We start from the raw sequence: 23,942 nt of genomic DNA, 5'->3' as shown, positions 1-23,942 counted from the left end.
ATGTTACAAATAAATATTAGAATTCAAAAAATGTGTTATTGTGTTGGATTTATCCACTTGCACATTGTGTCAGAACTACACGGCTGTCAGTTACACTGCATCGTAAATTTAGTGGATTTGTATAAATTCCTAAAACAGTGAATTGATGTCACTAAACTACCTGTGTGTGATAGGAATATATTTCAGTAAGGGTTATACCCTTGGTATAGGTACAGCTAAGGGTTATACCCTTTGTATAAGTACAACTAAGGGTAATATCCTTGATATAGGTACAACTAAGGGTAATACCCTTACCATGACAATCTTCTGCTGGAATAATGTGGCTTCTCACCTATATACAGAGAATTGTTGTTAATAAAACTGTGGTGATCTTTGTTGCTATAGGAACTAGAGTCGGAGGGTCACTGGCGACAAGCAGAGCAACATTACATTGATGCTGGTGATTGGAAGGCTTCCATCAACATGTACCGAGCACATGATCTCTGGGATGACGCCTACCGTGTTGCTAAGACTCATGGTGGTTTGAATGCAGCTAATCAGGTTGCTTACCTGTGGGCCAAGAACCTCGGTAATTAATTAACATCGTGTATGGCTTCATGTGATATATCCCTATAGGAGGAGAATCTGCCGTCAAGCTACTTACCAAATTTGGACTACTAGAAGCTGCTGTGGATTATGCCACTGATAGCTTGTGAGGAACTAAATGTTAATATGTCATAAATCCAGAAATGTTTACTGACATGCTTTTCACAAGCTGCTGCCGCTAAGGTATTTTATGTGGTTAAATTGTTGCCATTGAAAGTGTCTAATAAAGTTTATTTGTGGCTTGTTTCATGCAAGTTTTCCTCCACTGCAGTGGCTCAGCCACTTAAGGTTATAACTATTAGTGGTTGTCCACTAGTACTATATGAAGCCAAACCTGGTCCTTATTATTGAGGTGTTTTTATTGCGTCCTTATTTGGGAGAGTGCATTGACTATATACCTGTATCATTCCTGTTACCTAGCACATTTGATTTTGCCTTTGATATTGCTCGTGTGGCACTGAAGTCAAAGCTACCAGAGATCCACTTGAAATATGCTCTTTATTTGGAAGATGAGGTGTGTGTAGTGACATCACAAACTGGGTGTGGTCAATATATCCTTTCAGGGCAAATACTCAGAAGCCGAGGCAGAATTTGTGAAGGCTAACAAACCCAAGGAAGCCGTATTAATGTATGTACACCAACAAGATTGGGATGCTGCCCAGCGTGTTGCCGAGCAACACTGCCCAGACAGTTTAGCTGATGTGTTTGTGGGACAGGCCCGAGTGGCATTTGAGAAGAAAGACTTCCAACAGGCAGAAATGTTCCTACTGAGGGCAGAGAGACCGGATCTTGCAGCTAAATATTACAAGGAGGCTAACATGTGGAGCGATGCCCTCAGGCTGGTTAAAGAGTACCTTCCAAATAAGGTAATATATCCTGTTGATGTGAACACTTAAAGACACCTATAAAATCCAGACACTTTGTTAATGTCCAAATGTATACATTAACTGACCTGGAAAATCAGGACACCTGTACACCTTGTTTATCAGGATGTCTTGATTATCAGAACGTCTTGATTATCAGGACGTCTTGATTATCAGGATGTCTTGATTGTCAGGACGTCTTGATTATCAGAACTTCTTGATAATCAGGACGTCTTGATAATCAGGACACCTTGATAATTAGGACACTATTGGTTGATCCTGAGGTGTCCATATTGCTGTCATGGCTGTCATCCTTGTAGCTGGATGAGTTCCAGAAGGAGATGTCTACTCAGTCTGGTCAGGGTATTCAGGATTTGCTGAGTCAAGGACGATCTTGGGAACAGAATGGCGAATACTCTCGAGCAATCAGCACTTACCTATCCATCACGTTACAACATTCTAATGATCACAGTTTGCTTAAGAAGATATGGACTAAAGCTGTTGATCTTGCTGTGAAGTTTGTCCCTGGAAAGTCACTAGATGTGACATCTCTAGTGTGTGATCGACTAGCTAATATCAGCTGTTATGAAGAGGTAACTATTGTCTTGTGGTTTCCATATTGTGTGTAGAGGCTATTTGGTGATAGAATCTCTGGGGACTCAACAGTTTCTCTATATGTATGGTCTAGTGTTACTCTATCCACAGGCAGGGAAGCTCTACATGGATGTTGATATGATGAAGGAGTCACTGGACATGTTCATGGCAGGAGATTACTGGGATAAGGCTCGACACATAGCCACTAACATTGCTCCTCGTTATGAACAATATGTGGAGGATGCTTATGTGGACTATCTCAAACAACACAATAAGACTGAAGAGGTGGGTGGGGCTCATTGCTGTATCATGCTCATGTGATCTACATCACCAGATGCGCAGTGTGGACCCTGCAAGTGCTCTAGCCATGTACATGGAATCTGGCCAATGGGAGAAGTGTTTAGGACTGGCTGAGAAACAGGTTTGACTGGTTGGTCAATAATGACATCATAATGAGGTAATGTTATTATAGGGGTCAAAGGTGTTAGCAAAGTATGTCGCTCTATATGCTGCCCACCTCATCAAGTCTAATGGAACTATGGCAGCCTTACAACTTTTTGCCAAATATGGAGCTCCGGCTAACCCCCAGGTATTACTAATTGGTAGCAGCACTATTTAAATTAGGACCTAGTTCAATTAATGTACAGCCTGTATTAGGGACAGTTAAGATATACCTCTCCTCCATGTAATAATTGTTATTCTCTGTATCTGCAGAACTTCAACATTTACAAGAGATTGTGTATTGAGGTTTTTGCAGTTCAGTTGGGAGGGGCTAGCTCCTACTCAATTTACTCTCAGCTAAGAGATCTCCTGCTCGGCTTGGTGCAGCAGCTGGAGCAAAACCCCAAGGAAATGGATGGGGCTTCTCATGAGGAGTTCCAGCGCTGTCTGCAAGTGGCACACTATTTTGCCACACGGGCTGCTTGCTATGGGTACCAACAATTAGCATCAGTAGCTGCCAAACTGTCAGTAGCAATGCTGCGTTACACTGACCTTGTACCTGTGGATAAGGCTTTCTTTGAGGCTGGTCAAATGGCTAAGGTATGTCACCGAGTACACAATTGTTATGTGTTACTGCACTAATCCATTCTATCATTACAAACCTTGAACAAGTAGTTTTTCTTAGTATTCACAACACACTTTAACTAATTGTACTTTACTAGAGTACCCAGCAACTGGCCAGGTTATCAAGTTGGCTCTGGACAAACAAATTTGGATATTGCAAACCACGCCTACATTTATTCTAATAGTAGAAGCTTAGCTTTACTGTGGACAAGTTACAGATTATGTGTATAGCTAGTTCATGAGTTATTACCATATATGGTTCATGAGTTATTACCATATATGGTTCATGAGTTATTATCATATATGGTTCATGAGTTATTACCATATATGGTTCATGAGTTATTACCATATATGGTTCATGAGTTATTACCATATATGGTTCATGAGTTATTACCATATATGTAAGAGCATCCATCAACTGTGTTGTATGCTGTTACTGCACTGTATAAATGAAAATGTTACTCTTTTGGAAACTTTAATTTATGATATAAGCTTGCTCACATGTTAGAACTTTTATAGTGTTCTTCCCTGCATATTTATCACCCAGTAGTATCCATGTACTCTGAAGTAACCCTGTGATGTGCGATTAGGCAACCAAACCAGATGTTAAGGCTTGTTTAACAGATAGGAAAGTGTGTTGTGTTGTAGTGAGACATGTTGAGAGTGTGTCGTGTTGTAGTGAGACATGTTGAGAGTGTGTTAGGTTGTAGTGAGATATGTTGAGTGTGTTTTGTCGTAGTGAGACATGTTGAGAGTGTGTTGTGCTGTAGTAAGAAAGGCTTGTAAGGGTCCTGGGACACTCTGGAATATCAAACGTGCCAGAAATTTATAGAAGCCAACTATTAGAGTTGAATACCGTATAGTAAAAAACTTTGGCGGTAAAAAAGTGTGACGAAACCCCTCTGTTGAAAAAATTGGCGGAAGAAACTTGGGCGATTGAAATAATATTCGCCAAAGTTTTTACCGCCAAATTTTTACTGTACGGTACATAAGGATAACAACAAGGTGTCAATTCATCATTTAAGTAGTGCAAAAGGTGGCTAGCATTGTGCATTGTTGTTGTAGCAATACTTTTGTAGCTACTGATCTATCGACGTGCTAGCAAATGCGTGCTTTGCTTAGTCTGGCGTGGCCGCCCCTTCGCAAACAGGAAGGCGAAGGGGCGGCCATGCCAGACTATACTTTGCTATCTCCTGTGATGACCGTATTTACTTTTTCAGTTACATGTAACTCCAGTAGCAGAGGTTATCACGTATATCAAAGTATTTGGCTAAATCCATCGCGAGACGATGAACTAGCTGACTTGCGAATGAGAAGCCGGTTGGAAATGCTATCACAAGGGAGTGCTCAGTAACAACTGTGGGACACATTCCTAGGAAGATCTCCAAACAAGGGGTAGTCACCTCCATACCACCAATTGATGCACTTGCGACTGGGATCAAGATTTAATCAAGTGATCAAGGGGTATTTCTGCGGTGAATCAAGTGGTCAAGGCGTTCAGAAAAGTGGCGATCAAGCACTGTTGGAAAGCTAACTTTGGGCAACATGAGAATTTACTAAGCTTTTATGGTTGATAATCAAGAATCAAGGCTCTTGGAAAGATGAAATCAAGTGATCAAGGCAATATTTTGGTGATCAAACTTTTTGATCCCAGTCACGAGCACATCAATTGGCGGTATGGAAGTGACTACCCCTTGCCAAAGTCAGCTCGATCTTTATTGCGTGGTGGTACGAACTGACCTTCATCTCATGTTCTAGTTTTAATACTCAATGTGCTCATCTAAAATAATTGGCGAAAAAAACTTTGGCAAATTGAACGCAATTCGCCAAAGTTTTTTACCGCCATAGTTTTTTACTATACAGTATAGGTGATTGTTCTAATAGAGTATTTTTTAAGTATTAAATTTTCTTTAGTTCAGTGCGGTTTCCTATTGCCAAAAGTAAGTTGCAGTTTGCCTCAATGGTAGCTAGAAGGTGTCAATTAATTAAACACAAGCTCAAAACTTCTTTGAGATCATGAGATGAATCTGCTCACCTTAATTATAGTCAGTACAGGTTCACCTGAGGCCCTGCCAAATATAGTAATATCAAAGAGGTAACACTTGTTCACTCCCAATGGTTTTGTACTGGAACAAGTATGTTTTCATGTTACAAACATGTTTGTGCGCCTGAATCATCCATACTAAATGTATGGGATATTTTTAAAGCCTCATAACTCACCTGTTCTTGTCTGTGTCAAAGTGCTTTTTTGATTAACAGTTCCTAATAATAACTCTTGTTACATGGGCTAGCTTCCCAAACATGTAGTAGTGCTGTGAAGCCCATTAAATGCCGGAAATGAGAGCTCAAGTGAACGTGAACAGACTATAGCTGTGTCCTCCATTGTTTTCTTGAAAATATACCCCATAACACACATTATAACTATTCCTTGCAGGCTCAAGGATGGGAGAATATGGCATTCGTGTTCTTCAACAGATTCCTTGATCTCAGTGACGTGAGTGATGTTGTCATGTTTTCAGTGTTGTCATCTTCTTGTTGCTAGGCGATTGATGAGGGATCACCTGATATGCTTGACAACAGTGACTTTGTGGACACTGATATCCCATTAGAAGTATCCCTGCCTGAGAAGCCAGCTATACCTGTTTGTAGTGACCATGTACAGGTTGTTGTTTACATGTTGTTGTTAGGATGACAAGAGGGAGGAGGTGAAGGAGTGGGTGTTGGCAGTCTCCATGGATCAAAGGGTTGGTTACTATGACAATACTAGCCAGTTTACACTAACTGCACAAACAGGTTGAGCAGGTTCTACCACAAGATGAGAGGGGTACTTATGTTGCTTCACTAAAGTGTCCTCACACTGGGGTGATATCACTGCCGTGTGTTGTATCAGGTGATCCCAGTTATGGGTCATGTGATGTACTAGTCTAACATGTTATACAGGCTTCCCAGTCCTGCGTGACAAGATTGACTTCAAGATGGCAGGGTTTGCTGCCAACAAGGATGACTGGAATAAGCTGTTGGTGACATCAAAGGTATGAAAAGTAATGATCACGTGATGTTATTGAGCCCACCCCTTTTCTCTTACAGACTTCTCAGAGCAGGGAATGTGCTGATGTACACAAGTTTATTAAACACTGGTGTGGTGGACCAACCAACCCAGCATATACCTTCCACTGAACACACATTTATTGTATATATAAGGCAACCTGGTCACTTAAAATAGTTATAAAGTTTGAAGGAAGTCACACGTGATCATCTTCTGCTATCTGTTGTCACTGGTGGACTGCTCGGTCGACTCCATGATTTCCTGCAATATATCACGTGCGCAAGTAGTCTATATGAAGTCACACTGTCATACTTTCTGTTTCAATTCTTTCAAAGCTTGTTTTCTCCTTTTGTCCACCCTCATAATTCCCGAAGTGAACACGTAGGTCGCATACCCAGTCAACCCTATTAATGCTACCACAACCGACTTGTGCAAAACATTTCCCAGCCCGCTCATTGTAACCCACAATCGATTATAAATAACGATGATGAAACTGGTCCGATATAGTGTAGCAGGTACTAGGGCGAGTTGTTACTGGTTATTATTAACTTGCTGATAGCTCACAGGTTTGTCCGCCGGAAGCTACACACTGGAGTATACGCGTCAACTAGTCAACAACCAAAGATTACTACTCACTATAGTGTGGTCTCCAGGGAGAGTGACCCTCGTTGGAAAGGTACGTTGTCACACGTATGGTGTGTAGGTAGCGATAGTTGTGAAGCGGTTTTCAAAAAAATATTATACTCCGCTAAGTCCTAGCTCTTATGCTCTTGTTCTTTACATACTGCAATATTTTTTCATCTCTATGTAAAGATATGGCATAATAGGGGGATGGGCTAAAACTACTGATACCACTGATAGTATATTAATGCTATTTGGTAGCTACCTGGTAGCTTCATCCTGGATAAGACAATAATGCAAGGGGGTGACATGCAAGCACTCACTGTAGGTAGATCTGCAACTGTGGTCTAAGCCAAAGGTCAAGACCACCAAATTTGTGCCAAGTCAACGGTCAAGGGTGAAAATTTCCAACCCACAATAAAAAAGTACTGAAGTATCATCACTAGGTCACCGGTCAAAGGTTGAAAAAGGCTCTTGATAACAGGTAAAAGCAAAATTTCAGTCGGTCAAGACTGATGACGGTCGCAGATCTCCCTACAGCGTGTACTTACATAACACCCCATTGTAATGTGATAAAGTCTTCTTGTGGCTGCAGGAAAATACGGCCTAGATCCTTGTATAAAAATCTGTGAAGTGTTTACGTACAGATTTTTGAGGACAAGTCTCACAAGTGCTTGGCTGTTCGTGTTGTCAAGATTTTTGTTACCTGTGTGAAATATGAGCAATCTTCTGATCTCCCATACTGGTTACAATATAATACTGGTCTCCCATATTGATTACAATATAATACTGGTCTCCCATATTGATTACAATATAATACTGGTCCCCTATACTGGTTACAATTAGGGCTGGGACAAAGCTTCGAATGCTTCGTGGGTTCGAAGGTTAAGTAAACTTCGAATTATAAAGTATCCTTTGAAGCTTCGTAATGCACTCATAGTCTACGAAAGAATTACAAATAAACGTCGTTATCTTTATTGCAGCTGCTTATTCCTCTTGTGTGATCAATGTTCGTCTCTTCATGATCGATATTCATGTGTCACGCCCACTTTTAAACCATCGCAGTTCAGCTTGCTACCATAGTTGCAGCCTTAAAACACCTTATAAAGTGGAAAACATGCTTTTAGCCATTACTTGGTGTTTACCTATGCATGGTTGCAGTATAGCGGACACGCCCATTTGCAATTGATCGATCGCGTCATAATGACTTGCGTGACATCACGGCAGGTTTATTGTCAAGGGTGTGTTCAGATGTTGCTACTGAGCCTCCCTTACAGCCCCTCAGTGGTGAAGTAATCACTCCCAAGTCTGCCAACCGACAGGATGATGCCAGGGAAGATATTCATACACGTGGTTTCTGGGGACGGCGACAAAGTGCCTTTCTTGACGTAAGAATGTTCCACCCTAATGCACCAAGTTACTGTAACTCCAGCATACCATCTGTATATCGCCGTCATGAATTACAGAAGAAGCGAGAGTATGGCGAACGTGTCCGGGAGGTGGAACAGGCTTCCTTTACCCCTTTAATATTTTCCACAACCAGCGGAATGGGAGGAGAAGCACTAACATTCTATCATCATCTGGCTGACATGCTTTCTCGCCACAGCTCAACATCTTATAGTGGCACTCTGGCGTGGATTCGCTGCACATTGTCATTTTCATTGCTTCGTTCTGCTACAATGTGCATCCGGAGAACACGATCCATCCTTCATTGTTCCAACAATGCTACCCCGGAAATGGGCCATATTGCTGGCCCTAGGGACTTCTAGTTGTCCCCCTTTCAGTTGTCCAGCACACTTGCTCCTAGGTGCTGGGGGTGGTAGGCAAGGGCAGTACATCCAGCCCGGGGAAAAAAATCGATCGCGTCATTCAGTACTGTTGCTATGCATTTTCCAAATGCTTACAAATTATTAAATAGGTTTAGAAAGACAAAACTTTAGAAGGATGTGCATAAATACAAGAAAACCTGTAACCTGAAAGCTAACTTCGAATGTTCGAACATTTTATTAGCAAATATTCGAAGGTAAATTTCAATATTCGTCCCAGCCCTAGTTACAATATAATACTGGCCCCCTATACTGGTCCCCTATACTGGTTACAATATAGTACTGGTCCCCATACTGGTTACAATATAATACTGGTCCCCCATACTGGTTACAATATAATACTGGTCCCCTATACTGGTTACAATATAATACTGGTCCCCTATACTGGTTACAATATAATACTGGTCCCCTATACTGGTTACAATATAATACTGGTCCCCTATACTGGTTACAATATAATACTGGTCCCCTATACTGGTTACAATATAATACTGGTCCCCTATACTGGTTACAATATAATACTGGTCCCCTATACTGGTTACAATATAATACTGGTCCCCTATACCGGTTACAATATAATACTGGTCCCCCGTACTGGTTACAATATAATACTGGTCCCCTATACTGGTTACAATATAATACTGGTCCCCTATACTGGTTACAATATAATACTGGTCCCCTATACTGGTTACAATATAATACTGGCCCCCTATACTGGTTACAATATAATACTGGTCTCCTATACTGGTTACAATATAATACTGGTCCCCTATACTGGTTACAATATAATACTGGTCTCCTATACTGGTTACAATATAATACTGGTCCCCCATACTGGTTACAATATAATACTGGTCTCCTATACTGGTTACAATATAATACTGGTCCCCTATACTGGTTACAATATAATACTGGTCCCCTATACTGGTTACAATATAATACTGGTCCCCTATACTGGTTACAATATAATACTGGTCCCCTATACTGGTTACAATATAATACTGGTCCCCTATACTGGTTACAATATAATACTGGTCCCCTATACTGGTTACAATATAATACTGGTCCCCTATACTGGTTACAATATAATACTGGTCCCCTATACTGGTTACAATATAATACTGGTCCCCTATACTGGTTACAATATAATACTGGTCCCCTATACTGGTTACAATATAATACTGGTCCCCCGTACTGGTTACAATATAATACTGGTCCCCTATACTGGTTACAATATAATACTGGTCCCCTATACTGGTTACAATATAATACTGGTCCCCTATACTGGTTACAATATAATACTGGTCCCCTATACTGGTTACAATATAATACTGGTCTCCTATACTGGTTACAATATAATACTGGTCCCCCATACTGGTTACAATATAATACTGGTCTCCTATACTGGTTACAATATAATACTGGTCCCCTATACTGGTTACAATATAATACTGGTCCCCTATACTGGTTACAATATAATACTGGTCCCCTATACTGGTTACAATATAATACTGGTCCCCTATACTGGTTACAATATAATACTGGTCCCCTATACTGGTTACAATATAATACTGGTCCCCTATACTGGTTACAATATAATACTGGTCCCCTATACTGGTTACAATATAATACTGGTCCCCTATACTGGTTACAATATAATACTGGTCCCCCGTACTGGTTACAATATAATACTGGTCCCCTATACTGGTTACAATATAATACTGGTCCCCTATACTGGTTACAATATAATACTGGTCCCCTATACTGGTTACAATATAATACTGGTCCCCCGTACTGGTTACAATATAATACTGGTCCCCTATACTGGTTACAATATAATACTGGTCCCCTATACTGGTTACAATATAATACTGGTCCCCTATACTGGTTACAATATAATACTGGTCCCCTATACTGGTTACAATATAATACTGGTCCCCTATACTGGTTACAATATAATACTGGTCCCCTATACTGGTTACAATATAATACTGGCCCCCTATACTGGTTACAATATAATACTGGTCTCCTATACTGGTTACAATATAATACTGGTCAAGAGGTGGTAAATTAAGAGGTGGGTACTTGCAGATGTGGATATGGAACGAGTCAGTGATGAGGCAGATGTTGTGATAGTTGGAGCAGGACCTGCTGGACTGTCAGCTGCTATAAGAGTGAAGCAGCTGGCAGAGGAGGCCGGCAGTGACATCAGAGTGTGTGTGGTAGAGAAGGCATCGGAAATTGGTCAGTTATCATTACCATAGATCTCATAATATTTACATGGATAATAATATTATGAATTGTTATTGTTGCGATGTATTATACAGTGGGGTATATTTCTGCGGTCTAAATTTGTCAAAACTCTAACATAAATATCTACAATTGCTAAATACTGATTGATTATTACACAGGTAGAGTGCACAAATATGCGGCATGTGTCATTAATGAAGACTCACTGATCGTGAACAGCATGATCCCTTGACGCCACGACACGATGTGTGCGTCATGAAGAAGTTTCTTTCATGAAGAAGTTCCTCTCATGAAGAAGTTGTCTAATAGAATATTCAGTTAAGAAATACACCTGTTGATAAATACTCTAATAGAATAGTCAGTTAAGAATACACCTGTTGATAAATACTCTAATAGAACAGTCAGTTAAGAATACACCTGTTGATAAATACTCTAATAGAACAGTCAGTTAAGAAAATACACCTGTTGACAATTACTCTAATAGAACAGTCAATCAGTTTAATATTCACTTGTTGACCGTTCCAATAACTACTCAGATTAGTGAGTTTTTGGATTAGTAAGGATTCAAATTTGATTGTTCACAAAACTTGATAGTCTTTCCTCACAAATTTCTGCCCATTATTGTCCATCTAACTTGTGTTTGTAGGAGGCCACACCCTTTCTGGTGCAGTGTTGGAGCCAACTGCTCTTCAGGAGCTCTTTCCTGATTGGAAGGATCGTGGGGTATGTTACCATGGTTCTCTTTGAATATCTAACTTTGACTAATCCAATAGGCTCCCCTCCATACGCCTGTTACTATGGACCGGTTTGGAATTCTCACCAAAAACAGAAGAATTCCTGTTCCAATGCTACCCGGTAATGAAAACATAGTTTTGAGTATTACCTTCACATTGTGTCCATTACAAGGTCTTCCAATGCGCAACCATGGTAACTATGTGGTAAGGCTGGGTCATGTAGTACGGTGGTTAGGAGAACAAGCTGAGCAACTAGGAGTAGAGATATATACTGGGATTGCTGCTAGTGAGGTATACTGTGTATGTGTGGTCACTAGTAGGGGGTGTGGTCACTAGTAGGGGTGTGGTTACTAGTATGGGGTGTGGTCACTAGTAGGGGGTGTGGTCACTAGTAGGGGGCGTGGTCACTAGTAGGGGGTGTGGTCACTAGTAGGGAGTGTGGTCACTAGTAGGGGTGTGGTCACTAGTAGGGGGTGTGGTCACTAATAGGGGGTGTGGTCACTAATAGGGGGTGTGGTCACTAATAGAGATGTAGTCGCTAGCGTGGTGAGGGGATATGTATTCTAGTTGTGCTGTTTTTTACTTTGTTTGACTGTATTACAAACACAGAAATTTTGAGGGATGTAATTTTGTGGTTGCTTACTGCTGTCCATGAAGTACACAATTATCAAGACTAGATAATAGATGGCATGAGTGAAAAAACCACAAAATTCCTAAAATTTGTCTCTCAGTGAAAACTACTTACCTCAAATTTGTCTTTAGTAGTGTTGTTTTAGTTACTAAAATAACACCATGTTGCTCAGACCACTGCACATATAAGTTCACATATGTTCTCCAGGTGGAACAAAATGCAGCATAACATTCTACTACAATATGTAGCATCCAAATGGACCGATACCACTTTTATATATTAGAATACACAAGGAGCAATTACAGCAATACTTGGAAAAGAGTAACAAAGGCTTTGTTTCACTACTTTGTTAGCTCAACTAAGTTATTAGCTACTGGAAACTTAGCTAGAGATGGTTTAATAAAAGTGGCGAGTGTCTACTGGTGGTATCTGTACCTTGTATTACTGATACCACTGGTATCGGCATCGATACCGATACTGTTATCGGTATCGGTCCATCTTTAATCCGAACATCAATATATACTATAATTTGTGACTTAAGAATGGTTTAGTTACTATAACTAAAAAAGACAAATATGTATTAGTTAGCTAAAACTAAAAGTCCTTACTAAAACAATTACACCAGTTTTAGTTATACGGTATGACAAGTTAGTAGCTATTGTTGTGGTAGGTTCTTTATCATGATGATGGGAGTGTTAAAGGTGTTGCTACAAGTGATGTTGGTGTTGCTAAGGATGGCTCTCCTAAGGTGAGTAGTAGTATTCTCTTAACACTGTATTGTTGCCATGGTGACATAGGATACATTTGAACGAGGAATGGAGTTACATGCTAAAGTGACATTATTTGCAGAAGGATGTCGGGGATCCCTTACTAAACAGCTGATGAAGAAATTTGATCTACAACAAAACTGTCAACCTCAGACCTATGGGATTGGTCTCAAAGAGGTACAGGCCATTGTGTGAGGTGTACTCAACACCTCTGTACTGCAGTGGAGGGTGTATGCTCTTGTCCATAATGATTGCTTGTTAAACTACTCTGATTGGTTTGTCTCTGTGATGTATATGTAAGGCTGTGTTGTGTCGTAATCACATGTCCTCTGTGTCATAATCACATGTCTTCTGTGTTATTGTCACATGTCCTTCCCAGTTATGGGAGGTGTCTGCATCCAAACACAAACCTGGTCAGGTGGAGCATACTGTGGGTTGGCCAGTGGAAAGGAGCGTGTATGGTGGCTCCTTCTTGTATCATCTTAGTGAAGGGGAAACCCCTCTTATATCAGTCGGGTTTGTGGTGAGTAATGACAGATTGCTACTGTAATACTAACTGGTAATGGCTGCTGTACAGATTGGACTGGACTACACTAATCCTTACCTCAACCCCTTCAAAGAGTTTCAGGTCTGTAGCTTGTGTCATTCAGCTGTGAGATCCTTTGTGATACTCTAATACATGAGTTATTATTTTCAGTATCACAAGTACTTGTTGAAAGTGTAGAACGTTTTTTGCAAATATTATTACTCTATAGTTTCAGTGTTCTAACAGGTTATTATTGCCGAATAGCCTACATATTTCAAGGAGGAAAATTTTCACTGATTTTGTGGTTTTGAGGGTTACCAACAAAAATTTTATCCTTGAAATATTTAGACCTCCATATATAGTATGCATAGTCTAATACATTTTGGAAGTGTTTGCAGAACTACAAAAAAAATTAACAAGGTAACATTGCTCAACCTCAAAAAAAATTGCCCCTTAGGCTATACATCGTGTAATAGTAGCAATATATAATTGTCATTTGTTTAACCTAATATAAGCCGTGGCATCTTCTATAGAGGTTCAAACACCACCCTTCTGTAAGGCACTACTTTGAAGATGGCAAGAGGATCAGTTATGGAGCCAGGGCATTGAACGAAGGAGGTTTACAGGTGAAATGTGGGTTTGTAGAATGAATAATATCATTTGTTGAATGATAGTGCGTTCCAAAGTTGGCGGTGCCTGGTGCAGCGTTGATAGGGTGTGCTCCAGGATTCATGAATGTCCCTAAAGTAAAGGGAACTCACAATGCAATGAAGACTGGCATGTTAGCAGCTGAGTGTGCAGTAGAGGCCTTAACCTCTGACCAGGATACTAAAGGTAATTTATAGGTATGCGTGCAATATGCCAAAGAGAATTATAAGTAATAGTTGTAACACACCCATGAGGTTTGTATCTGATTTGTAAACACGACGCCCGAGGGTGGAGTTGTTTACAAATCAGATACAAACCGAATGGGTGTGTTCTAGCTGGTTTGTGGTATGGGGCATGCACAGATCAAAGGCGCCCATTTGTAACACGGAAGGAACAAGAACGCAAGGCTAATATTGGCTACTGCTGAGCGCTGTGTATAGTGTACAAGGAATGATTTTACTCACTAATTACTGTCTAGATGGTTAGTTAATTTATTGTTGGCTAGTTTATTCATTAGTAGCGCATTTGCTATGCACGAGCGTGAGGTGCCATCATCGATACCAATCACTCCTAGTCTCGCGTAGCCAGACCCATCTAACGCGCAGGCCGATTAGAGATTATAGCGCGGGCGCTAACAATCTCTAATCGATAAGCGATCTGCGCGTTATATGGGTCTGGTTACACGAGACTAAATCACTCCAGCCATTGTACTGCTTCCGCATCATTTAGACAGGTGTAGCCAAGGTGTCTGATATTCATTGTTGAGTGGTGGTTAGCTTAATTTATTGGCGAATGAGCGTGTGGTATACAGAGACCGACTCAGCCCAGTGGTTGTACTGCTTCCCATTCATTCAGACGAGTGCTAGGCTTGCGCCAATTATGCCGGCATAATTTCGAGCATAATAAGCTAGCAAAAGTATCAAGCATTGTGCCAGCATAATAGGAGGATTTTCAAGATTTTAAATTAAAACGTGCAATGCGCATGCCAAAAATACTGCACAACATGAACACACTGCACCTTATTACTGCATTTCATATCAAAAACTTGCAGTGTTTTTATTTTTGCTATTTCTTGACTGGTTATAGGAAATAAGATTGAGATACTCTAATAGAGCAGTCACTTACTCTAATACAGCAGTCAGATATACTCTAATACAGCAGTCACTTACTCTAATACAGCAGTCACTTACTCTAATACAGCAGTCACTTACTCTAATACAGCAGTCAGATATACTCTAATAGAGCAGTCACTTACTCTAATACAGCAGTCAGATATACTCTAATAAAACAGTCAACTCTCAAGCGTAATCTTGAGCATAATAGGCTGGAGTTTTGAACATTGCTCAAAAGTATAATAGGCAATTTTCAAAGCATAATTGGCTTAAGCCTAACAAGTGCAGTGTTGTGTGTTCATTCGTTCCAGAGCTATTTACCTCCTTGTCGGTCCTTGATGTATTGTGACTTCCTGTGTTGGTCTGGTGTTTGGTTTTGTTTGAAGTGTTTGATCTATCAAAATTATGCTCCACTACCCCCCCTTCCCGGGCAAGGTGGGGATTTGAACTTTGCAAATTTCAAATACCCCACGTCTTGGGCATCACAATTAGTTAAATCCCCACCCTGTCCCCACCCTTAACATGGGGCTACACTTGGGGATTTGAACTTTCTTTTAGCTTGATACTTGTATGATCTTTTAAATACTATATATTAAACCAGTGAGACCCTTAAATTAAATTTTTGTGCAGCTCAAGCGTAATTAGCTCATCCTCATGTGGTTTTGTATAAAGCTTTGATAGAAGTTCACTACACGATTCATGGCAGGCTACCAACTAAAGCAGAATACTATATTTTACTCATGTGTTTTTATACAGAGAAAGTAAACACATGCATTCATAATTTTACTACATGATTCACAGGAGGCTACCACCATAGTATTATTTTTACAGTTTATCGTTACAAATGAACATATTTTTACATGTGATGTGAACAAAATCATATAAAATTATTTATTACATATAGCTGAGAAAGAGTGTCAGCTACAAGTAAAGCATAAAATTTACATGCAACACTTAGAACAAAAGTGTGACTCTGCTGGAATGACACTCACATACAGCACAGTACCTACCATATGTCACATGTCACATGCAATCCACAGCTCTTGTGTTTCTGTTCCTTCATCATGCTGTTTTCCACACAATCCACAATAATATTCAGTGTTATCAACTGACTTTGAAGCCAAATTCCTAGCTAGCTCGAGTCACAGCTGCTTTCTTTGCTCCTTGCTTCTGGTTATTGAGCACTACCTAGAGATGGTCAAACCATATCGTTGTATCTTCAGTAGACAACAATACCTTCTTAGCAGCTTCCAGTTATTGAGTACTACCTGGAGATGGTCAAGCCATATCGTATCTTTAGTAGACAACAATGCCTTCTTAACAGCTTCTTCAGTAGACAACAATACCTTCTTAGCAGTTTCTTCTACAATTTTTTTATCAACAGGTTTTTTGGCTTTATTGAATTCCTCTTTTAATATTGCTGAAGGTGGAAGAGCGATAGAATGCATGGCAATTTATCACTAACATCAGTCAGAACAGTATCAAGACACACGGTAGTGTGTCGTGCGGCCCAAGAATCCGGCGCGCCACACTGTGTATATTAACAGGAAGAAAGTAAATGCGATTTTCACACCTTTGTATCTCGGTGATCCCTTATCCGATTGGAACCAAAGTTGCTACAGAGTTGCCCACCAGCTAGGGGAGTCTATATTCCAAATTTGAAGGAAATTGTTCCAGCCATTTCCGAGATACGAGCTGCCAAAGTTTCGATTTTATTTCTTCATTTTTTTTTTCTTCGTCTTTTCACACACTTGCAAAAATTGCTATAAAATGCAAATGCATACTTCGATCGCCTTGAAATTTGGAACACAGAAAGGGAGTCCAAAGGCAAATCTTAGCATCAAATTTGGTGGAAATCTGATGAATGGTTCAGGATTTATGACCGATTATTCACGTAAAACAAGATCGATTTGTTGTCACGCCTACAGGGTAAACTGCTTCATGGAATGAGTTGAAAATTGCTATCTAGATGGAGTAACCATCGTAGGAGTGCCTTTTGGTGGTTTGAAAAGAATTGAGATAAAGACCATGGAGATATGACACAAACCCAACCTGTGTCACAATTACACTATCAATTTTATGAATTTAAAAAGTATTAGTTTTTACGCCTACTAGGCAAACCGCTTAGAGCAATGAGCTGAAAATCGGTGTATAGCTGGAATAATCTTCATAGAAAGTCCTTGCAGTAGTACAGAAGAATCGGATTACAGACCACTGAGTTGTGATTCGAAAGCCAACTCCGTGTAGCAAATGCGAGATCGAGATACTCTAATAGAGCAGTCACCCTAATAGAGCATTCAGCTAATTTATTTACTCCATTATAGAATTCTATTACATTGCAAGTTATTCTGTAGAGAGTTCAGCTACAAAAAAATCACCCTGTAGAGAGATCAGCTAGAAACAAATCACTGTGTAGAGAGTTCAGCTACAAAATAATCACCCTGTAGAGAGATCAGCTAGAAACACATCACCCTGTAGAGAGTTCAGCTACAAACAAATCATCTTGTAGAGAGTTCACTTACAAACAAATCTACTTGTAGAGATATCAGTTACAAACAAATCACCCCCTGTAGAGAGATCAGATCATCCTGTAGAGAGTTCAGTTACAAATAAATCACCCTGTAGAAAGTTCAGGCATAAAAATCACCCTGTAGATAATCTAAACCAAAACAGCCAAGCTGTAAAAAAAGAGTGCGGCCCTCAAAAAGCCAGGATGAAAAAAGATGTGAAATCCAAGGTGGCGGCCAAGAAATGGCTGTGGTGGTAGGTTAATGGCAAAAAAAATTTAATTACGACAATTCAGGTGAATTTGCGTTGCCTCCTCCATTAGGATTCGGCACCAAATTCACCTGAATTGTCGTAATTAAAATTTTTACCATTAACCTACCATCACAGCCATTTCTTAGCTGCCACCTTGGATTTCACATCTTTTTTCATCCTGTACTTTTTTAGGTCCGCACTCTTTTTTTACAGCTTGGCTGTTTTGGTTTAGATATCAATTCTTTTTGTATTGCAAGCCACAAAGCTGGCCATTAACTGGCTTTGGTGCTTCCTTCTAACTTGTTTTTTGTTTTTTTTCTATTCTGCAGGAATTGTGGAACAAAGGAAGAAATGTTGTGTACAGCTTTTTGTCTGATTAAAATATTTGTATATTTAACAATGAAAGATAATCATACTGTAGGTAATAAGGTGACTTCTTATACATAACTGAAATGTAGCTGAAACTCCCATTGTTTGTAGCTGATCTCTTTTCAGAGTGACTTGTTTCTAGCTGAACTCTACGTGTGGTGATTTGTTTCCAACACAGATTTCTACAAAGTGATTTGTTTGTAGCTGATCCCTATAGAGTAACTTGTATCTAGCTGATGTCTCTACAGGGTGACCTGTTTGTAACTGATCTCTCTACAGGGTGACTTGTTTGTAGTCGAACTTTCTACATGATGGTTTCTTTGTAGCTGAACTCTCTACAAGGTAACTTTTTCTAGCTGATCTCTCTACAGGGTGACTTGTTTGTAGCTGAACTCTCTACATGATGGTTTCTTTGTAGCTGAATTCTCTACATGGTGGTTTCTTTGTAGCTGAATTCTCTGCAAGGTTCTTTGTAGCTGAATTCTCACTTTTTCTAGCTGATCTCTCTACAGGGTGACTTGTTTGTAGTCGAACTTTCTACATGATGGTTTCTTTGTAGCTGAACTCTCTACAAGATGATTTGTTTCTAGCTGATCTCTCTATAGGGTAACTTGTTTGTAGCTGAACTCTCTACAGGATGGTTTCTTTGTAGCTGATCTCTCTACAAGGTGACTTCTTATAGCTGAACTCTCTACAGGGTGATCTGTTTGTAGCTGAACTCTCTGCAGGATGGTTTCTTTGTAGCTGAACTCTCTGCAAGGTGATTTCTTCTACCTGATCTCTCTACAATGTAACTTCTTGCAGCTGATCTCTCTACTGGGTGACTTGTGTCTAGTTGTACACTCTACAAGGTGATTTGTTTGTAGCTGAATACTCTACAGGGTGATTTTTTGTAGCCAAACTCTCTGCAGGGTGATTTGTTTATAGCTGAACTATCTACAGGATGGTTTCTTTGTAGCTGATGTCTCTACAGGTGACTTGTTTCTAGCTGATCTCTCTACAGGATGGCTTCTTTGTAGCTGAACTCTCTACAGAGTGATTTTTTCTAGCTGAACTCTCTCTAGGATGATCACTTCACAGCTGAACCCTCTACAAGGTGGCTTCTTCTATCTGATCTCTCTACAGTGTGATTTGTTTGTAGCTGAACTCTCTACAAGGTGACGTTTTCTAGCTGATCTCTCTACAGAGTAACTTGTTAGTAAAGCTGAAGTCTTTACATGGTGGATTTTGGTTGTTAAACTTCCTGCATGAAGACTTGTTTGTAGCAGAACTTCTACAGAGTTAATTGTTTGTAGCTGAACTCTCTACAGGGTGAATGACTTGTTTATAGCTGAACTCTCCTCAGTGTGACTTGTAATGTTCTGAATCACTACAGCAACATATTTGTAGCTGAACTCTCTATAGGGTGACTTGCTTCTTGCTGAACTGTCTATAAGATTAACTGTTTGCAGCTGAACTCCCTACAGAATAACTTGTAATGTAATAGAATTCTATAATGGGGTAAATAAATTAGCTGAATGCTCTATTAGGGTGACTGTTCTATTAGAGTATCTCGATCTCGCATTTGCTACACGGAGTTGGCTTTCAAATCATAACTCAGTGGTTTGTAATCCAATTCTTCTGTACTACTGCAAGGACTTTCTATGAAGATTATTCCAGCTATACACCATTTTCAGCTCATTGCTCTAAGCGGTTTGCCTAGTAACATTGATGTCTCACAGATGCCGTATGCTGACGATGCCTCAGCAGATGGCTTCCTGCAGAGTCTCCGCTGTTGGTGGGATCACTTGATTTGTCTGGGACCTAATTTTGGATATTTTCTAAATGCCGTTAAGACTTGCCTTATTGTGAAGCCGCAACATCTTCGTAAGGCTAGGGCTTTGTTTTGGGGCACTGGTGTGGTCATCACTGATGCTGGTAAACGTCACCTTGGCTCCGCATTGGGCACTGATGAATTTCTGAACAGTTATGTTCAAAACAAGGTTTCTACATGGGTGGGTGAGATGGAGAAACTTTCTGAAATTGCTATCACCCAACCACAAGCAGCATATACGGCCTTTACACATGTGTTTCTGCACCGTTGGTCGTATATTGCTCGGACAGTGCCTTTCACTCCTGAACTTTTCCATCCACTTGATGATGTCCTGAGCCTTCGTTTTCTTCCTGCAATGACTGGCCGACCAGCATTTGGTTCCATCAAACGAGAGATTCTTTCACTGCCTGCCCACCTTGGAGGGCTTGGTGTTATTGTTCCAACCATTCACTTTTCCTCATCGTTTTGTCTTCTAGCCGTGTTGCAGCTCCTCTAGTTGACCATCTTTTAAGAAAATGTACCTCTTGTTCCTTAGATGTTTATCAGCAAATGTACCAGTGCAAGCTTGATTTACGGGTCTCACGCCGAAATGATCTATCTGCTCAAGCAGACTTGCTTTATGATCAACTGTCTCCACAATTGCGACGTGTCTTTGAAGCTGCATCAGAGTGAGGCACGTCGTGTTGGTTAACGACGCTACCTATTGCTGAACATGGGTTTGCCTTAAACAAGGGGGAGTTTCATGATGCCTTGTGTTTAAGATTTGGATGGAAACCTGTTAACTTGCCTCAGACATGTGTTTGTGGTAAACCCTTTTGTGTGGAGCATGCCCTTACTTGTCCCTGTGGCGGGTTTCCATCTATCTGCCACAATGAAGTCAGGGATTTAACTGCAAGTCTGTTGAGTGAAGTGTGCAGTGATGTTGGTGTTGAGCCTGCTCTCCAGCCTCTTGATGGTGAGCCATTGCAATTTGCTACTGCCAATAGTGAAGATGGTGCCCGTCTTAATGTTGTTGCCAGGGATTTTTGGGGTCAAAATAGGCAGCGTGCGTTTTTCGATGCGAGGGTTTTCAACCCTTTTGCGTGCTCTTATTTTCGCTCCCAATTGTCCAGATGTTACCAGCTTCATCTAGTAGGCGTAAAAGCTAATTCATAAAAATCGATCGCATAATTGTGACATGGGTTGGGTTTTTTGTTATATCTCCATGGTCTTTATCTCGATTCTTTTCAAACCACCAAAAGGCATTCCTACGATGGTTACTCCATCTACATAGCAATTTTCAACTCAATCCAAGAAGCGGTTTACCCTGTAGGCATGAACAACAAATCGATTTTGTATTACACGAATAATCGGTCATAACTCCTGAACCATTCATCGGATTTGCACCAAATTTGATGCTAGGATTCGCCTTTGGACTCCCTTTCTGTGTGCCAAATTTCAAGGCGATTGGAGCACGCGTTTGCATTTTATAGCAATTTTTGCAAGTGTGCAAAAAGACAAAAAAGAAAAAAAAACGAAGAAGAAAAATCGAATCTTTGGCAACTCGTATCTCGGAAATGGCTGGAGCGATTCCCTTCAAATTTGATATGTAGGCTCCCCTGGTTGGCGGGCAACTCTGTAGCAAATTTGGTTCCAATCTGATAAGGGATCACCAAGATACAAAGGTGTGAAAATGACATTTTCTTTCTTGTCAATATACCCATGGTGTGGCGTGCCGGCTTCTTGGGCCGCACAACACACTATCGTGTGTCTTGATTTTGATACAAACAAGTCACCCTGTAGAGAGTTCAGGTAGCCCTATAGAGAGGTCAGCTAGCCCTATAGAGAGTTCAGCTACAAAGAAACCACAGTTCAGCTGCAAACAAATTACCCTGTAGAGAGTTCAGCTCTACAAAGAGACCACTCTGTAGAGAGATCAACTAGAAGAAGTCACCTTGTAGAGAGTTCAGCTACAAAGAATCCATTCTGTAAAGAGCTCAGCTGCAAACAAATCACCTGTACAGAATTCAGCTACAAACAAATCACCGTGTAGAGAGATCAGCTAGAAAAAGTTGCCTTGTAGATAGTTCAGGTACAAACAAATCACCCTGTAGAGAGATCAGCTAGAAGAAGAAGTCACCTTGTATAGTGTTCAGTTGCAAAGAAACCATCATGTAGATAATTCTGTAATAAATGTATGTATTATATATATATGTAATTTGTACATTTACTGATAAAATCAGAAATATTTAAAGTATTTAACATCTGCTTCATCTTTTCTTCTTCCTGTGGTAAAGAAAAAAGATAAGTTTAAAAAGCCCCAAAGCCTGTCATAGGCTGGCTTTGGGGTATACAAAAAGAAGTGAAATCTAATCCAAAACAGCCAAGCTGTAAAAAAAGAGTGCGGACCTCAAAAAGGCTATGGTGAAAAAAGATGTGAAATCCAAGGTGGCGGCCAAGAAATGGCTGTGATGGTAGGTCAATGGTAAAAAATTTAATAACGACAATTCAGGTGAATTTTGTGCCAAGACCAAGCGGCACCAAAATTCACCTGAATTATTGTTATTATAATTTTTACCATTAACCTACTATCACAGCCATTTCTTGGCCGCCACCTTGGATTTCACATCTTTTTTCACCATAGCCTTTTTTGAGGGCCGCACTCTTTTTTACAGCTTGGCTGTTTTGGATTAGATTATAATGACCCAAACAATTACTACAGTGTTCACATGCACTTCCCCATGGCCTATTCTCATCAACAACAGGAAGAGGAAGCATATTAATTGTAGGGCCATAATCATACCATCTGTGGGGAGAAGAAGGCTTGTCTTTCTCATATTCTGGATGACAACAGTGAGGTTGATAGCAACACGTTGGGTGACAACAGTGAGGTTGATAACAACACGTTGAGTGACAATAGTGAGGTTGATAACAACACGTTGGGTGACAACAGTGAGGTTGATAACAACACGTTGGGTGACAACAGTGAGGTTGATAACAACACGTTGAGTGACAATAGTGAGGTTGATAACAACACATTGCGTGACAATAGTGAGGTTGATAACAACACGTTGAGTGACAACAGTGAGGTTGATAAACAACACGTTGGGTGACAACAGTGAGGTTGATAACAACACGTTGGGTGACAACAGTGAGGTTGATAACAACACGTTGGGTGACAACAGTGAGGTTGATAACAACACGTTGGGTGACAACAGTGAGGTTGATAACAACACGTTGGGTGACAACAGTGAGGTTGATAACAACCCGTTGGGTGACAATAGTGAGGTTGATAACAACCCGTTGAGTGACAATAGTGAGGTTGATAACAACACGTTGAGTGACAACAGTGAGGTTGATAACAACACGTTGAGTGACAATAGTGAGGTTGATAACAACAACAGTGAGGTTGATAACAACACGTAAGCATAAAAGCATACTGAATTGGTAGTTCAGATACCATGTGGCAAGAACGCAGATCCCAAACTTTCTGGAAGTAAGCATACTGTTCTGGTTCTTGTTGCTTTAATTTAAGTTTGGCTTGGTTGGAACCCTTCAGAAATATAAGCAAATCACTCCAACTCTTAACCTGTTCACTATCTTTAGCACCTTTTTGCAGCTGTCCGGTTGTGTCACCACATGGAGTTCCATCAACCCTGGAAATATATGCATCAATGGCAGCATCCAAGTTTTCTTTAACTTTCTCGTTGTCCAACATCCCTGTTTCTACATCAATGCATGAACCTTTAAGTG

The 23,942-nt window shown here is 40.3% G+C and overlaps 2 protein-coding genes and 1 long non-coding RNA gene across 6 annotated transcripts in view; 2 read left to right on the top strand and 1 right to left on the bottom strand.

Moving 5' to 3' along the window:
• Positions 1–6,352, top strand: part of LOC136238434 (intraflagellar transport protein 172 homolog) — a 28,634-nt gene extending 22,282 nt beyond the window's left edge. For both annotated transcript variants that reach the window (XM_066028901.1, XM_066028900.1), the window contains 15 exons: positions 385–568; positions 616–691; positions 1,006–1,099; positions 1,149–1,451; positions 1,769–2,041; positions 2,154–2,327; positions 2,377–2,463; positions 2,515–2,631; positions 2,757–3,083; positions 5,542–5,601; positions 5,650–5,748; positions 5,795–5,851; positions 5,901–5,997; positions 6,048–6,139; positions 6,195–6,352. In XM_066028901.1, coding sequence (XP_065884973.1) covers positions 385–568; positions 616–691; positions 1,006–1,099; positions 1,149–1,451; positions 1,769–2,041; positions 2,154–2,327; positions 2,377–2,463; positions 2,515–2,631; positions 2,757–3,083; positions 5,542–5,601; positions 5,650–5,748; positions 5,795–5,851; positions 5,901–5,997; positions 6,048–6,139; positions 6,195–6,284 — 2,130 coding nt within the window. In that variant the 3' untranslated portion in view covers positions 6,285–6,352. The remainder of the gene's footprint in view (positions 1–384; positions 569–615; positions 692–1,005; positions 1,100–1,148; positions 1,452–1,768; positions 2,042–2,153; positions 2,328–2,376; positions 2,464–2,514; positions 2,632–2,756; positions 3,084–5,541; positions 5,602–5,649; positions 5,749–5,794; positions 5,852–5,900; positions 5,998–6,047; positions 6,140–6,194) is intronic.
• On the bottom strand, positions 6,276–6,950 carry LOC136238442 (uncharacterized). Of its 2 annotated transcripts, XR_010692986.1 has the most exons (3): positions 6,790–6,918; positions 6,466–6,742; positions 6,276–6,414 (listed from the first exon to the last, which is right to left on the bottom strand). It is a non-coding gene; the product is annotated as an uncharacterized lncRNA (long non-coding RNA). The 2 variants fall into 2 exon arrangements; XR_010692985.1 differs by having other exon boundaries at positions 6,466–6,950.
• LOC136238437 (electron transfer flavoprotein-ubiquinone oxidoreductase, mitochondrial-like) overlaps positions 6,552–23,942 on the top strand; it is a 35,045-nt gene continuing 17,654 nt past the window's right edge. For both annotated transcript variants that reach the window (XM_066028904.1, XM_066028905.1), the window contains exons 1-12: positions 6,552–6,668; positions 6,713–6,829; positions 10,692–10,844; positions 11,497–11,573; positions 11,624–11,705; positions 11,757–11,875; positions 12,886–12,963; positions 13,013–13,159; positions 13,362–13,505; positions 13,560–13,610; positions 14,042–14,134; positions 14,183–14,342. In XM_066028904.1, the coding sequence (XP_065884976.1) occupies positions 6,638–6,668; positions 6,713–6,829; positions 10,692–10,844; positions 11,497–11,573; positions 11,624–11,705; positions 11,757–11,875; positions 12,886–12,963; positions 13,013–13,159; positions 13,362–13,505; positions 13,560–13,610; positions 14,042–14,134; positions 14,183–14,342 (1,252 nt within the window). In that variant the 5' untranslated portion in view covers positions 6,552–6,637. The remainder of the gene's footprint in view (positions 6,669–6,712; positions 6,830–10,691; positions 10,845–11,496; positions 11,574–11,623; positions 11,706–11,756; positions 11,876–12,885; positions 12,964–13,012; positions 13,160–13,361; positions 13,506–13,559; positions 13,611–14,041; positions 14,135–14,182; positions 14,343–23,942) is intronic.

The sequence above is a fragment of the Dysidea avara genome, chromosome 11 (genome assembly GCF_963678975.1).
Source record: "Dysidea avara chromosome 11, odDysAvar1.4, whole genome shotgun sequence".
Classification (NCBI taxonomy): Eukaryota; Metazoa; Porifera; class Demospongiae; order Dictyoceratida; family Dysideidae; genus Dysidea; species Dysidea avara.
This window is presented reverse-complemented; position numbering and strand designations above follow the sequence as displayed.